This window comes from Microtus pennsylvanicus, chromosome 1, assembly GCF_037038515.1.
Source record: "Microtus pennsylvanicus isolate mMicPen1 chromosome 1, mMicPen1.hap1, whole genome shotgun sequence".
In the NCBI taxonomy this organism is placed as follows: Eukaryota; Metazoa; Chordata; class Mammalia; order Rodentia; family Cricetidae; genus Microtus; species Microtus pennsylvanicus.
Genome location: NC_134579.1, coordinates 10,310,367 through 10,327,813, shown reverse-complemented (window position 1 = coordinate 10,327,813; position 17,447 = coordinate 10,310,367). Strand labels below are relative to the sequence as shown.

Genomic DNA, 17,447 nt, shown 5'->3' with positions numbered 1-17,447 from the left:
ACACGTGTATGTGTAGGCTGTGTTAGTGTGCATGATTCACGTCCATTATCATGCACAGAAGATGCTAGGGCCTTTCCTCTATCTCCCTTCACATTTTGAGACAAGGTCTCTCATTTATTGAAGCCCACTATTTTGCTAAGGCTGGCTAGGCAGCAAGCTCCTGGGATTGGTTTGTTGTCTTTCCCCAAAGCTGGAGTTATACGTGTACACAGTCACTCCTAGCTTTAATGTCAGGGCTAGGTTTTTTGAGCTTACATTGTCTTCGGTTACTATTTTAGTTTTAATGTGAGTGTGTAGCTGTGAGTTTGATTACTCTTGGAGGCCAGAAAACGACATTGGAATCTCTGTAGCAGTAGTCAGAAGCAGTTGTGAGCTGATTGATGTGGGTGCAGGGAACTAAACTCAGGTCGTTGCAGGGGCAGTCCTTGTTCTTAACCATCAAACCATCCTTCAACCTCTGAACAAAGGTTCTTGTTTTTGCAGGTGCTCTAAGTCACTGGGCCATCTCCCCAGGACCCTGATTAACATAATTTTAACATACAACATGTTTCCCAAAGAAAGGAAACTTCCTAGCTGCCTGGTCCATTGTGCATATGTGAATCTACTTATGGAAAGCATTAGAGTTGAGATAAAGTCCACTAATATTAACTGGAAAGCATTCCTTACAATACCACAAAAAAATGAACAGTTGCCAATGCAATTTAGCATTTTTTATTGACTGAAAGACATTTTCTGAAATGCTACAATTACCATCTCAAGTTTTCAGAAAGACTGAGATATCAGCAGTAACTAAAACAGTATATTGACAGGGGATTACAATGTAAAACTTAATGCAAAATGAGGCACAGATAAGACTTTATATTATCTTTTATAAGATTGTATTTTTAGGTTACCAGTACATATTTAATGTAATATTTCTAAACACAATTTGGAAAAAAAAGGGAAACAAGGAGCACTTCATAATTCAGACCAACAGACAATGGGACAAAAAGGCCTCCAACTATCCATGTCACACAATACTGTCTCACTACAACAACAACAAAATCATGCCTGATGAGTAATTCAGATTTGAAATTAAAGGATGAAACACCTTGCCAGTAAAGTAACATTTAAAAATTATTATATATTACACTTCATTTGCAAATCCTAATTTCTTGGAAGGTTTCAAAATACACATTGCTAATATTTTAAACACATCCTTCCTTCTACTTCAGAAGTAAGTTACATATTTGCATATTCCAACGCTGAATTTCAGCCTGATGTTTTGGCTAGACAGCCGTGTTTTGCAAAGCACACGCATTAGCATCACTTTGGCAAGGGGAATCAGTCAAACCCAGACGCATCTGCAGGAGGTGGGTTGAGTGCGGGTCTCCTCAGTTTGGCAGATCCACATTCTGAAGGATGAGAGCCACGCGGCTTGGAATGTACACCTGTCAACACAATCACATAGGTGTAAGTGGAAGAAATTCTGAACATGCTGTCATAACATCACAGTGACAGAGACACCATGCAGTTTCGCATAGGATTAAGGTTACAGTGAAGGCTCAAGGATTAAGGTTAAGCCATCAGAAGGCTCAAGCAATCGAAAGCTATTACAACATTCACCACTAGAGGGCTCCATACTATTTACAAAAGATGAAGTTCCTCACAGAAATGATGTAAGGGGCTCTCTCCTAAACCACTTCGCTATTAGGTGCTGCAGAAGGGCTGCCTATATTTCACAAGGTTGTGATTAGAAAAATAAATGCAACAACCGGGTACTCAAAAGAACATTGCTTTTCACTAAGGCAATATATAATCGTGTCATTTCTTAAAAATTTAAGAAAAACTAGAATGCAACATAAGGGATTCTAAGTGTATCAGAACTTGTCTCAAGGTAACCCAATTTTAAAAAGAAAGAGATGGGGGTAGGGAGGAGGGAGGGAAGAAGGGATGAAGAAGAGAGAGAGAGAGAGAGAGAGAGAGAGAGAGAGAGAGAGAGAGAGAGAAGAGGAAAACATGAAAACAAAATAAAGACCCCTCCTTTGAGAGAGCCCCTTCGAACCTTCGAATCTCCTCTGCTTTGTGCAATCTTAGCTCAGTCCCTGCCTCTCACCACCTCCATCAGAGCCTCCTGCTGCAGGAATCTGTATGTTCCTCTCGGTCTTGTCTAGAATATATTTTATGTTCTGAACTCTTTGCTCGGCTGGTCTTACAGCCCTCAGACCTTAATAGACCTTACAACCCTTAGACCCTGGCCAGGTTTTCCCAGGATAATCGCAGATACAGAATGTTCTCCACTTCAGCAGCCATTTAGTGCCTTCTGAGTCTTTCATATAATTTGTAATTTTCTTTTGCTTTAGTTTTTTTCTATCTTTTTCAGATATCTATTTTTCCTACAGGACCAGGAGCTTTATAGAAGCAGGGGTTAACTACTATCTCCTAATTCCTCACAGCTATGGGTGCTAACAGGAAGGGAGGGCACCAGGAATGGCTGCACAAAAGAACAGGTAACGAGCGGAGGAACAGCAGTGGGCTTCCCAAGCCCTCTAATGCAGCTACTCATAAAACAAGCTGTATAAAATTAATAACCAATGAACTGTGAGACCTGATTTATTCCATATACACTTAAGTACTAGCAATGTAAATAATAAAAATAATATTATAGATTACTGAAGTCATTGTGAGACTTCTCTCCATGTCTTTGTTAATTATTTTACCATTCAGTCATTTTATCTCTACGTGAACACTTGTCTGAGAGTTTTTAAAAAACGTCTTTTTATAGTTCATAACCAAAATTAAAGCCGCAAAAAATGATTTTATAAGAAAATTTAAAATGTCAAATGTACCTTAATTTGCAACTGGCCTCACTATATTTTAAGATATCCACAGTAAAGAATTTTAACAATGTATTTTCCATACAAAAGAAGCAAGACAGACCTATGGAACTGGCTAGTTTTAAATATTAAAGCACAGTCCATCTTAGAAGATGAGTTGAGGGAGGAATGGAGAAGGAGAACAATGAAAGAGATATCTTGATAGACGGGTCATTATGGGTTATGAGGTTAGGGAGAAACCTTTTGCCTGTGAATCTCCCAGGAATCCACAAGACGACCCCTGCTAAGACTCCTAGTAATAATGGGGAGAGCAACTGAGCCAGTCTTCCCCTGTAATCCGATGAGTGACTACCCTAATTGTCATCAAAGAACCTTCAGCCAGTAACTGATGGAAGCCCACGTAGAGTTCCACAGCCAAGCACTGGGCCGAGTTCTGCGAGTCCAGTTCAAGGGAGGGAAGAGGAATTATAGGAGCAAACAAGGGCAAGATCATGACAGAGAAATCCACGGAGACTGCTGACCTGAGCTTGTGGGAGCCCATGGACTCTAGACAGACAGCTAGGGAGCCTGCATGGGACCAACCTAGGCCCTCTGCATCTGGGAGACAGATGTGTAGCTAGGTCTGTATGTGGGATCCCTAACTGTGGGACCAGGACCTGTCCCTGGTGCATGAGCTGGCTTTTGGAACCTATTCTCTATGGTGGGATGCCTTGCTCAGCCTTGATGCAGGCAGGGAGGACCTTGTTCTTGCCTCAACTTGATATGCCATGTTCTGTTGATTCCTATGGGAGACCTTACACTTTCTCCTTTCTGAATGGAGATGGGAGAAAGAGGTGGGGTGAGAGAATGGGAGGAGAGAAAAGAGGGGAAACTGTGACTGGTATGTAAAATACATGTAAAAACTAATAAAAAATAAAATTATATTAAGAATGAAATGGCTGGAGGTCATAATTTCGAATCTTTCCTTAAATATAACAGTGATTTGGAAAGTATTATTCATCTGATAAAATTTTCACAAATGATAACAGCCATTATTTTGTTTGTTGTCACAATCTGATTTGCAATCAAGTATTTTTTTAAAAAAAGATAAATATTCATCCCTGTATAATTACATGTGGAGAAATCAAGTATTTCAATGCCACAGCCCGATTACCTATAACTTATACATTGTCTTAATGTCTATTGATTTTTAAACTCTATTAGAATTTAGCTACTACTGTAACCTATTTCATCCAAAAAGTGTATTCTTTTTGACTAAGACACAGATATTAAGGGAAGATGTAGGAAACTGTTACAGCAAAGGGAAGCTGGAGGTATCTATGAGGAAAGGAGGGTAGTCTGCTCTGTGGATCCAGAAAGATCAGTCCAAGGAACTGTGAACTTCCACAGTGAAGCCACAGATAAAAGAAACAGATCAAAGCAAAAGAGAAGAAACAAAGGGGACCAATAGCCAGGAAAGTTCATTTCCTTTTTTAAACATCGTAAGCACAATTTTAGATAGCAATCTGTCCCTCTGAGGGGCAAACATATAAGAGGTTGCCCATGTGTTATGATTGCTGTTACTGAGTTTGACTAATAGGTAAGATAGGAGGTTCTGCCATGAACTACCTTAAATCAAAGACCAATCTAAATTTCTATCTAGCTCCAGAAATCAGACACAAATATTTCACATTCTTCTCCCTCAAAATCACTCTGAGAAGATAGTGTCCCATAATACCAGTGACAGGAACCTGGCAGTTCATGTCTTCTGAAGAAGTGGCAATGAGACACATTAATCAGACTGGGGACAAATAATGATTGGTCCGTCTCAGTGTACAGCAGAGTGATACATCAGAAGAGGTCCACTCAATCTCTTATTTGGATTCCAGGCAATTACAGTAGCTACTGCTTGATTCATATCTTCATAGTGATTTGTCGATGGAATATAATTAACAACTATGATTTCTAAAAAGGCACCTTCCTTTGGAACCTTTGATATTTCAGTGAGCTCAAATTTAAGAATTGAAGACAAGAGAATAAAAGAAGCTCAAGTTTGCAATACATGCATTGGCTTTTCCATTTTGACATTAAATGATTAAAAATGTTCTGGGAATTCTCATCCAACGATGCTGACCATTTTATGCAAGGAAATTTATGACCCCAATTCTAGTCACACTGACAGCCTTCAACACTATCTCTTCAAAACTCTTCAGCTGGCAGTCACTCGATATCTTTGACAGGAATGTTGTGTAATCACGATATTTTTTCTGCACCGTTAATGACCACATGTGTTTCTGTTGCACTGAAGCCTCTGTGCTCTAAGCAGCATAGTTTTGTTTTTCCCACATAAAGCGATTTTTCTCCATTCTAGCTATTCACAGTTTTTTGAGTCTTATTCTTTATTGGGTTTCTTTGTATGCAAATCAATTCTCTTGGTGGTTCGGAAAAGACTACCAATTATATTAAAGGCTGAAGATAATCAGTGCGAATCCTTACGATGAGATCATTAAAAACATGAACAAATTTTGGGTCTCTAAAACTTACTGCATAAATACTAGCTCTATAACTCTCATCTCCCTATTTATATTCCGAAAGGGTTTTGATCTGTATGGCAAGAGGAGAGACACAGACATAAGCAGATTTAAACATAAATGTGTAAGTATGTTTAAATATAGCTAACATCTTGGTATACACATTCAGAAAAAATTTTAGTATGTATGTTATAGACCATATGTACTCTAAAACACATCTGATTAGACATTCAGCCTTACTCATATTACAGTGAGGGCCACATAAAGAACAAATGAGACAATGTAATACATGTCCATGAAGTTTATTGTCTAGCCATAGTCATACTGACCTAAATAAAAGCAAATAGCATTGAAATCATTGATTGTCAAATGCACGTTAATCATCAGCTATTTTGACTATTCATAAAGATTTAACTACTACAGTAACCACTAGCGTGGCTCAAAACTCCGTGACCACATAGTGATCTATGATGTCAGCCAGCCTCTGTTATTCTCCTTTATGATCATTAAAGAGCTGTGAAATTAATTACGTAATTTTTGGAAACATGGTGTCTAACACTTGCAATGATAACATTTGAAAATGTAGGCATAATGATGCACAGGGAATTTTAAAAATATATTAGAAAGTGTGCTAAATTTAGCATCGTCCCATTCACATATATACTGGTAGGGCAAAAATACTCTTCACTGAAAAGTGGACTAGTCCTTTTAATAGTGGTTTTCCTTTTTCAAAGTGACAGTTAAGCTAATTTTATTTTTCATATACATATATGAGTTTACAAAGTGTGTGTGAAGAGTTAGGAGAAAAGTAATATATATATGTATGTGTTTTTTAATTAATTTATGTTCATTCATTTATTTCCTATACATTAATATAGATAGGGCATAGTAATTTAAAAATATTAATAAAACTAAACTCTAAGAAATATATATATGTATTTTAATTAATTTATATTCATTTATTTATTTCCTATACATTAATATAGATAGGACATACTAATTTAAAAATACTAAGAAAACTAAACTCTAAGAATTGAGTGTTTTTTTTCCTAAAATAAGTAAATGCTTCTATAGACAGTGGCAAAGATATATTCCAAATGTTAAATTGTATTTTCTGTATTTATAGATGAGAGACAATAGAAATTACACCTTTGCAAGATTCCCCATTTAAACGAAAACCCTTGTGACTCCCCACATTTAGAATAGACACAAATACACTACTTGTTGGGAAGGAGCTGACAATGTAATTAAGGCCAAGCCTCCTGCTTTGGTAATATCTTCCTTACTGCCATTGACCTTGGTCGCTGTAAGGAAGCACATTTCTGTGGCCTTGTAACCCCCATGCTCTCCTTTAATCTGGGAAATTTGAATTTATGAGCCAGAGAAGGGAAAGGGAATCTATTCACCCAACACGTGCCAATTAACACAGAGGTTAACATACCAGTTCCTACGTCAGAACACAATGCAGAGAGTGATTACGCTAAAATGGAGCTCCCCCAGACCATCAGCACGGCAGACGAGGGGAGTTCAGCCCTGTTAGGTCAGTAGTTGTGGGGTGCCCTGGCTTTCCAAATGTGTTTTGGTGGTTTTGTGAATCCAGTTAGCACTGGTTTCATGGTCTGGAGTAAGGAATCACAGGCAGCTCCCAGGCAGTGCCTGCTGATGCCGCAGGATGCAGGTGTATTTTAAGATTCCTCTGAGCTGTGTTTGCTGCTGTCTTTGAAAGCAGATTTGACACTTACTCAGCAGATCCCTGGATTATTGAGCTTGCACATTAAGCTTTAGCAAATGCTGTGAACTGGTTATGACGGGCAGATTTCATGGAAGAGGGAAAGATGTAGCCACTCTTCCTTTCGTGACTTGGGGAGCTCAGGACTCAGAAGTCACTTATTGGTGATTATATGCGTCACAGTGCACCCAGGAACACTGTGTACCCAGGGACACTGTCACAGTGCACCCAGGGACATTGTCACAGTGCACCCAGGGACATTGTCACAGTGCACCCAGGGACACTGTCACAGTACACCCAGGGACATTGTCACAGTGCACCCAGGAACACTGTCACAGTGCACCCAGGGACATTGTCACAGTGCACCCAGGGACATTGTCACAGTGCACCCAGGGACATTGTCACAGTGCACCCAGGGACATTGTCACAGTGCACCCAGGGACACTGTCACAGTACACCCAGGGACATTGTCACAGTGCACCCAGGGACATTGTCACTGTGTACCCAGGGACATTGTCACAGTACACCCAGGGACACTGTCACAGTGCACCCAGGGACACTGTCACAGTGCACCCAGGAACACTGTCACAGTGCACCCAGGGACATTGTCACAGTGCACCCAGGGACATTGTCACAGTGCACCCAGGGACATTGTCACAGTGCACCCAGGGACACTGTCACAGTGCACCCAGGAACACTGTCACAGTGCACCCAGGAACACTGTCACAGTGCACCCAGGGACACTGTCACAGTGCACCCAGGGACACTGTGTACCCAGGGACATTGTCACAGTGCACCCAGGGACACTGTATACCCAGGGACACTGTCACAGTGCACCCAGGGACACTGTGTACCCAGGGACATTGTCACAGTGCACCCAGGGACATTGTCACAGTGAACCCAGGGACATTGTCACAGTGCACCCAGGGACACTGTCACAGTGCACCCAGGGACATTGTCACAGTGCACCCAGGGACATTGTCACAGTGCACCCAGGGACATTGTCACAGTGAACCCAGGGACATTGTCACAGTACACCCAGGGACATTGTCACAGTGCACCCAGGGACACTGTATACCCAGGGACATTGTCACAGTACACCCAGGGACATTGTCACAGTGCACCCAGGGACACTGTATACCCAGGGACATTGTCACAGTACACCCAGGGACATTGTCACAGTGCACCCAGGGACACTGTATACCCAGGGACATTGTCACAGTGCACCCAGGGACATTGTCACTGTGTACCCAGGAACACTGTGCACCCAGGGACACTGTCACAGTGCACCCAGGGACATTGTCACAGTGCACCCAGGGACATTGTCACAGTGCACCCAGGGACATTGTCACAGTGCACCCAGGGACACTGTGTACCCAGGGACATTGTCACAGTACACCCAGGGACACTGTGTACCCAGGGACATTGTCACAGTGCACCCAGGGACACTGTCACAGTGCACCCAGGGACATTGTCACAGTGCACCCAGGGACATTGTCACAGTGCACCCAGGGACATTGTCACAGTGCACCCAGGGACATTGTCACAGTGCACCCAGGGACATTGTCACAGTACACCCAGGGACACTGTGTACCCAGGGACATTGTCACAGTGCACCCACAGACATTGTCACAGTGCACCCAGGGACATTGTCACAGTACACCCAGGGACACTGTGTACCCAGGGACACTGTCACAGTGCACCCACAGACATTGTCACAGTGCACCCAGGGACATTGTCACAGTACACCCAGGGACACTGTGTACCCAGGGACATTGTCACAGTGCACCCAGGGACACTGTCACAGTGCACCCAGGGACACTGTCACAGTGCACCCAGGCACACTGTCACAGTGCACCCAGGGACACTGTCACAGTGCACCCAGGGACACTGTCACAGTGCACCCAGGGACATTGTCACAGTGCACCCAGGGACAATGTCACAGTGCACCCAGGGACACTGTCACAGTGCACCCAGGGACACTGTCACAGTGCACCCAGGGACAATGTCACAGTGCACCCAGGGACACTGTCACAGTGCACCCAGGGACAATGTCACAGTGCACCCAGGGACAATGTCACAGTGTACCCAGGGAAATTGTTACAGTGTATTCAGGGACATTGTCACAGTGCACCCAGGGACACTGTCACAGTGCACCCAGGGACATTGTCAAGAACTGGACTGGATTTCAGTACTCATTAATCCTTTTAAGGAGGTTCACTGTAATGAAGCAATCCCGTGACAGATGTTTTGTTTACATCATTTTCTATTCCCTGTCCTTTACCCTAATTGCCTAACAGAATTGTCAAGAACCAACTTGTGTGTGTGTGTGTGTGTGTGTGTGTGTGTGTGTGTGTGTGTATGTGTGTGTGTGTGTGTGTTTCCTCTTGGGCTCCCTCCTAGCCTCTTTCTCTGCCCCTGAATACTGTAGATGGACACTTTCTAAGTATCTGAACTCTGACACTACAGACACTGCTCTGAGGAAGGAAGGCTCCCCAAGCCTCGCTGACTGAGGTGGATCACAGCTGCAGTGTGCAGAACCCTTAGACTTTGATTCTGCGCATGTGTATATTACTGAGACCAAGGGGGAAGGGACAGTCTTCATCCCACCTGCTGATTTAGAAGCTGTGTTTCAGGTCTGCTAGATCCCTTTAAATAGAGCTTAAAACGTAACCTGATTGCGACAACCCCTGGCTTGTTGACTGGTTTTAACCATTTCAGACTATTTTTCTCCTAAAAAACTGAATAGTTTTCAAAATCTTTTCTATCTACAGCAAAGAGTTGAGCGCATCTCAATGGAAGTAACTTCCTGCCCCTTGGGTTTGTAACCAAGCACCCTCAAGGCACTTAGTGCCCTTGAAATGTTCAAGATAGAAAATGACACCCATGAGATAACATTTGAACACATGACCAGAAAGACCACAAAGCTTGGCCCTGTGAATGGGCTGTGCTTCCTAAGAGTCTCTTGCCTTAGAGCGGCTAGTCCTACACATCCTCATTTACAGGTGAGGGAAAGAGCTGTGCGCAGCAAGTGGCAGACAGGGCAAGGATTCCAGGTCTCTTCCATGACATCTGTCATCATTTCACTCTCGCAGCAGAACCTCTCTATAGAAGAACTCTGTTGAGATATTAGAACCTTTGGCAATTTTATCTACAAAAGAAGTTGGCTAAATCTTTCAAACTCCTCCTGTCACATTCGAGTGGATAAGGTTCAGTTTTACTGTGGCAGGCTGCAGCTTCTCGGGTTCCTCGTTGAGCTGAATCATCTTGCTAAAGCCCTCAGGAGTTTTTTACCCTTCTGGTTATCCCACATCTTCTGGGTAACTGTCTCGCTCACTTACGGATCTATTGTTATCAATCGCACTGCGCATGTCACAACTGAATGCCCTGACAAGCTACAGCTGTAGCTCTTCAAAAGTGGCTAGTACCCACATGAGCCCTCTCTCTTAGCCAGGTGGACCCTGCCTCTGTACCCACCTACGTCTACATCAGAGCTATTAAGACACACTCATACACAAATAAGACCAGCAGCTGCGTCTGTCTAGCCACTGCGCTTACATCGCTCCTCAGTTGTCATTGTTGTGGTCTTTTCATTTATTTTAGGATTAATCCACTCTGCGCATAATATAGTACTTTACTATATGAAAGACTTGTTCAAATGGTAGGGTATAGTATAAAAATGGAATCCAAGGGTACCATATAGATGTTAATGCTCAACTTAGGAACTTTTAAGAAAGTGAACAAATTTATAAAATCTGCTGACTTGATATGATATATCCACATATTAGTTAGATATCTCCTGATGTCATGAAGGGAAGAAAATATCTCTCACAGTGAAGGGGAATGATGGATACCTGAGAGATCCAGAGAGAGAGAGAGAAAGAGAGAGAGAGAGAGAGAGGGAGAGAGAGAGAGGAAATGGCAAGGCAGGCACATGATCAACCAGGCAAAGAAAATATGATTTATATGCAACCTAAGCCTACCATATGGACAAAAATTATTAAGATAAGAATCCTTTGCTATTTAAAATGTTGCTAAACTTTACACCTTCTAAGAACTGATATAATATTTGAAGGCATCTTCCTATCACCTGTTTCAACTCTGTAGTCTAACAAAACTTGTAAAATCAAAACCATTTCTTAATTACATGAATAATGCAGAGAAGTCAAAACTACAAAGAATCTAGGCCTTGATTTACTAGATGACAGAAAAGATATACATTTTTATTTCTTCAAGATGTTTTAAGTTAAAAATCATTAAACAGATAATAATGTAGAAATTCCTAAAAAAAGAATGCAAACTTCCCCCTCAAGCCTATAGAAATAACTTAAATCCTACCACTATTCAAGTTTTTTCCAATTGTATCCGAATATCCTTCAGTATTAGTTTCCTAAGACCAGTGTCTCTCAACACATTTTCTGTTTTCCCTGTCTTTGAGCCCCTGTTTTATGTTACCATTTAAAGAGGTGCTATTTTGAACAAAACTATAACTATAAAAAACAAAAAATTAAGTTAAATATAATGAAAACATCTTACTTACCAAGAGAGAATAGGGACGACCATTATGTTCAAAAGCCTCAGCAAAATAGTCAGTATTGTGGTCCAGTCTCTGGTGTCCTCCATATTCCGGGGCATCTGAATCTAGTACTATTTTGAATGTGCAGACATTAAGGAATTCACAACAGTGCAAAAGTGGAAGGAGACATTATGAATATACTCTGAACAACGGTAAAATATTATTTTACTATGTACTCATTCCTTCTCACAAATTGCAGAGGTTTAAAAGAGTTTCTAGATCTAGCCCCACATCCTAAACCTGAAAGGTCATGTATATACTTTATCCAGCCCATTGAGAGATCATGCAGCCAGACAAACACTCTCCTTTTCTTTGGAAGCAAACCATTCTTTAGCTGACAATCTGATTCTGAAGAGAAACAGGGTTAATTGGAAATATTTTACCTAGAAAAACCACAAGGAATACACTTACTATATAATTGTGATATACCATTTTATACCTAGTTACTTTGTGAGTTACATGTCTTTAAAATTCATTAACTGTATTATAAAATACTTTTATACATGCATGCATTAGACTTTTTCTTAATCCTCATTTGGAAGAACTTTTACTCCTTCCTCATCTTTGAATTCATGAAGCTTTTCAGAATCTGAATATCAGAGGACAAAGCATGATTGGGATATTTCCAGGTATAGCCTTACCCCAACTTCCTGGCTCTAGACTGCAGAGAGCTCTCAACACAGCACAAGCTGGTAAATGCACTGTCCTTGTCACAGGTAGATCCTGTGGCAATCAAGGAATCTGCTATAATTAAATACCCAATCCTTCTCTTGAATTACCAAAGTTTAAAGGGGTCTCCAGAATGCTAGCCCAGTGTCCTCTCAGGCTAATATCACTTATTTCACAGTGAGTTAAGAGCATGGATGTACTTACAGAAGGTAGCTAAAGGTCTTTTACTAACCTAAGATGTCAAGAAATTGTACTTGACATTAAAATCTACAAGTAAAAACTTATCAGTACATAGAAAATTTGATCCTTCTAGGTCTTATAAAGAGCAAAGATAGTACTAAGGCATTTTAGCTTTCTCTTCCTGGAACATAAATGTTCAGTAACATTTGTACACTTTTTATAAAGTAAAAAGCTCCAAATATTATGCATGTGAGCAATGATCAATGGTCCATCATTTCCATCCTTTTGAAACCTTGGTTTGGGTGTGAGATGCAGATGGATACCCCATAGGAAAGTTGCTCATGGCAGTGACTCTGTTTTGGTCAATCCAGGTCAGTCAGCTCTGACTCACATGGGTTCTAGTGTGCTCAAAGGAGGCGGGGGTGGGGGGTGTGGTGGAGGCTCAAGTGATGTGTTCTGGGCTCAAACATACATGCACATTCTGAAGTCAATGTACCTGAAATGACTAAGGCCTACTAATGAGGTTTAGCATGAAATCCAGATGGTGAACATCACAAGGATGACGAAAAGGAAGTTGCGTTCTCTTCTTCTAGTTTGTCACATCCTCGGATTGGTGTCTACAATGTCAAAATATGGAGGACAATGCCCCGGAATAAGTTTTGATAACTACTGAATTAAATTATCAACAAACTACTAGTTAGCAACACAAATTGTGGTGAAGGCAACAAAAGGCAAGCATGTCTTCGATATCAGTAGCTGCATGCGGAACTACCAAATGGCAGCTGTATTTTAAGGGTTTCCCTGTGTGGACAGGTGTTATTTCAGGTGAGAGAGGATCCGTATGCATTAGTCATTGTCTGAACACAGAATTGCTGTTTCTGTTTACTAAAATGCTAATCCATTGAAAAACTTAATAGTGCACCTTTGACTAAATATTTTCATAATCAATGATACAGAAAGAACAATAGTCACAGGAGGGCATATTTCTTTTTTTGACCTTGAAAGGGACCCTCATACTGGAAATTGTTACTTTGCATGTGTGAAATTTTTAGCCATAGAAGAAAAGTTTCTTTAAAAAAAAATTTAAACACAGAAGTTTCAAAATGCAAGCTATACTTATTTTTTCTGTTTTCTGGAAAAACTTCTTTTGTGCCCACTTTTGGAGTGACCCAGCTCTGTGTCTTTACTATCCAGGGAACACAACAAATTTCTTAAGGAAATGAAATTGAAAAATTGAAATTTATGCCCTGGCAAAGCTGAACATGCATGGGCAGCCCATATATAGTGGTTCTTGTTCACATAGGGTTTCATGGTCTAAGTTGATGACCAGGTCTCTTCTTCAAAAGGGCACCAGATTTCATTACAGATGGTCGTGAGACACCATGTGGTTGCTGGGAAATGAACTCAAGACCTTTGGAAAAGCAGGCAGTACTCTTGAGGCTGATCCATCTCTTAAATTCAGAAGTTTCTACAAAGTGAAACATTAGAAATAATGATTGGGAAGTTATGTTGTGGTTGTTATATGCTATGGCACACTATTCAGGCTTCAGGAATCTTTGCCTTTATAGGACCTTCTTAGACTTAGACTTAAGGCCTTAAGAAAAGGTTAGTAGAAATGCTGCTTTCATTTGCTGATTATAAATATTCTCCATCTCAAGTATTCTCCTAATCCCTTTTAAATATATAAAGAATATAGTTTGAAAAATACAGTACAGATAATCTTAACTTAGTTCGAATTCTCTTTCTTAATGTGCTTTCATATTAAATGAATACAAAACTAATTTGTCCAGACATATCAACAGGCTGTTATTGACCATAGCTTCCTTCCCACACCTAGAAAAACTGCTTTCTTGTAAGATGTTCTCAATAAATCATTCAAACTGGCATCAGGACAATCCCAATTCACTAACAGGTGTTAGGCTGCAAATAGTAAGATTTTATATTAGAAAAATAGGGGAAAATTATCATTACTACCTCATACACTTACTACACATATAAAATAAACAAGAGAGCATAGAAAATACAGGAGTTGATTAAATGGTCTTAGTTTATATGTAATTCATACCTTATAGTAAGGAGACTAGCCATACATAAGGTCGGAAGAGGAATACAGAGAGAGAGAGTCAAAGAGAAAGGTAGAGTTGACAGTCTCTCCATATAGAAACTGGACTAAGGTGTTAATATGTAATTTTTTGTGGATTAATTCTGATACTGCTACATATTTAAACCAAACATCATTTGACTAGCAAGAAATTCAATCTAGGAGTCAGAACTCAAGAACGAAGGACAAGCAAAAGGTCAAATCTGGCAAACCAATTACAAGGTTAACAATGCCCAAGGATAACAAGGTTGGGTAATTTCCAAAAGACATAGGCAGTCTAGAATTTAGAGCTAAACATGATAGAAGTAGACAATATGGAGCCTGGTGAACAATTGGTTAAAAGAAAAGGAGAAGAAGAGGGTAGTTCTGCCTTGCAACAGACAACTAGGGAAATGGTGGAACAGGTGCCAAGCAGAACTCAAGGGTAAACTTGGCTGCCCCATCCTGCAGATGATTATCCAGTTTATAGGAAAGTCTAGCAAAATGCTGTTGAATGCTCTTTCTTCCTCAGTTCTAAAGTTGACCTTCTAAACACAAGAAAGCCAGAGTAAATACAGAATGAGAAAATCATACAGGATGTAATGATAGATCTAAATTAGCATACTTAAAGATAATGTTTCCTACATTGTCAAAAGTTTATTCTCTGAGTTTTAGTTCCATTCTCCTTCACCTGCTCTCTCTCTTTGGAACAACATATTCTTTTCCTTGATTAATTTTGGAAAAATGCAGTAAGGGAAAGAATAATAGAATTTTAAGTACAGATTTCTCTCTTCTATAAAAAGGGAGATGAAATAGTTTCCTACAAATTTGGATAGCATTTTAAAATATTATGACTTCTTATTTTAAATTCAAGAGCTTCCTAAGTATTTGATATATCTATCAACAGGTTGAAGTAGATAAGAAGTTTTAAGCATTATTTTATAATCTATGTCCTTAAATTTAAACCAAGGAAGAGCCTATTCTGAAGGAGGCCTGTACTAATAAGATTAAAGAACAGTGGAGCCATGAAGACTCTCAAATTCAATAGCTCTTCAAATACTTCAAAAGCTGCTGTGTTTGCTCAGCCACTTGATAAAGGGTCTGTTCCAAGTGTGAGCATTTCAGACAAGAAGGGCTATCATTTATATCATTCAGTGCCAAGCCTACTTCACTACCACTGATAGATCTGAAGAAATTTATCATAAGGTACAACCTCTGAGATTTCCAACTGAGTGACAGAAAGGGGAGTCCTCCAATGACTAGAGGACCGTAAAGATGGCAGAGACAGTTACTTACCATATATATTTAACTGTCAGAAACCATAATTTTGAGACTTAATTTTCATAAATCTCTCGTAAAGAGAAACACATAACTACTGTACTGTTCTGTGTAAGGCACATCCCCCAAAAAGAAATGGTATAATGTGAAAAACAAACAATGGAACATTAATTTGAAAGTCAATTATATTTATATATACTTCTTCAATTAACACACTCATTTGATTGCAATTACAATAATTCAAAAGAGTTGAATGATGTCAGGAGAGAAACTTTATACCCAAGAGAGAAAAGCAATGTAAACATTCTAAGATCTACTCTAAATAACTATGAGTAACCAAGTGTTTACTTTGTAGAATAAGAACAGCTGGTGGGAAGCAAGAAAGGATTTAGGATTTCAATAGTTTGAAGATGACTATCTGGTACAGAATTTTCCATAATGTTCAAATATGATCTCTCCTATAACATTCACAAATTAGATTTTATCCCTTGACATGTATAATCCATAAAAATCTAAGGTCCATAGCTATAGAGCATCTGAACCAGATCTGCCCTTTCACTTTATAATGAGTTCAATTATAATCCTTATAAAATCTCTAGAAGCCACAACTTTCCTACTGTCTTTAGTCTCGTTCAAAATGCAGAGGCAGCAAAGGTTTGTGATGTGTTTGACATGTGTTATGTATGTACTTGTCTGTATGGGGTGATGATACACGTAAATACAGACCAGATTCAGGCATTTCTTTCTTTCTTCTTTCAAAATGCATTCTTGTTATCGAGTGTTCTTATATTTTAATTATTTTTTAAACCACTGATAAGAGACATATATGATTACTTTACATGAAAATTATGCATTTTGTATTTTTCTTAGATATCAATGAAAATAGCATTCTTCAATAGCACATAATTTCTAATATAAGTTTAGAGTAAGAATATGAAAAATAAATGGGAAATTTCCTTCTGAGTAAACTCAATATTTTAAAATTTCATAAATCAATAATGCAACTTTTCTATGAGAGAGTACTTTCTTATCTTATTAGCTCCAAATAATCATGGAGTCCTAGAAAAAAAAAACAACATCTCCATGCTTGAGCTCCAAAGACATTCAAGTTTGAGAACAATGTCTTCATCAAAAATTTAAATAACCTCATATATGCCAAAAAGAAGCATATTTATACTTTAAGCTAGGATGTACTTGTTTCATCAACAAAAGTTTCTGGTTTTAGACTGCAAAATAAACTCCAATTTCTGTAAGATTGATGCCTTACTTATACACACTAATTCTGTAAAATGTAAATATCAGTAAAGCAAGATCAAAGCATGTCTCTCTCAAATGCCATTATTCTCTATGTTAATTAATGGATAAATATAATTTGTGAAATACATTTCATAAAATTTTAGTTTATTCTTGGGTATGCTTAAGGACAAACATTAGTAGATAACATATTGAATGACAACACAAAATGCCAAAGGCTATACAACTCTCTACAAATGGAAAAAGTGTTCTAAATACTTTACAGAACATTTCTGGCTATCCTAGGTAGCAATGTTTCATTATCTTGGATGATTTGTAATGTAAGCTAAAGAATTCACTGCCAATCAATAGCTTG

General features: G+C 39.4%; 1 protein-coding gene across 1 annotated transcript in view; it reads right to left on the bottom strand.

Annotated features, from left to right (window-relative positions):
* Window positions 1–695: 695 nt before the first annotated feature.
* Gbe1 (1,4-alpha-glucan branching enzyme 1) overlaps window positions 696–17,447 on the bottom strand; it is a 245,510-nt gene continuing 228,758 nt past the window's right edge. Inside the window, exons 15-16 of the mRNA XM_075953332.1 lie at window positions 11,596–11,713; window positions 696–1,430 (exon numbers count right to left, since the gene is read on the bottom strand). Coding sequence (XP_075809447.1) covers window positions 1,374–1,430; window positions 11,596–11,713 — 175 coding nt within the window. The 3' untranslated portion in view covers window positions 696–1,373. The remainder of the gene's footprint in view (window positions 1,431–11,595; window positions 11,714–17,447) is intronic.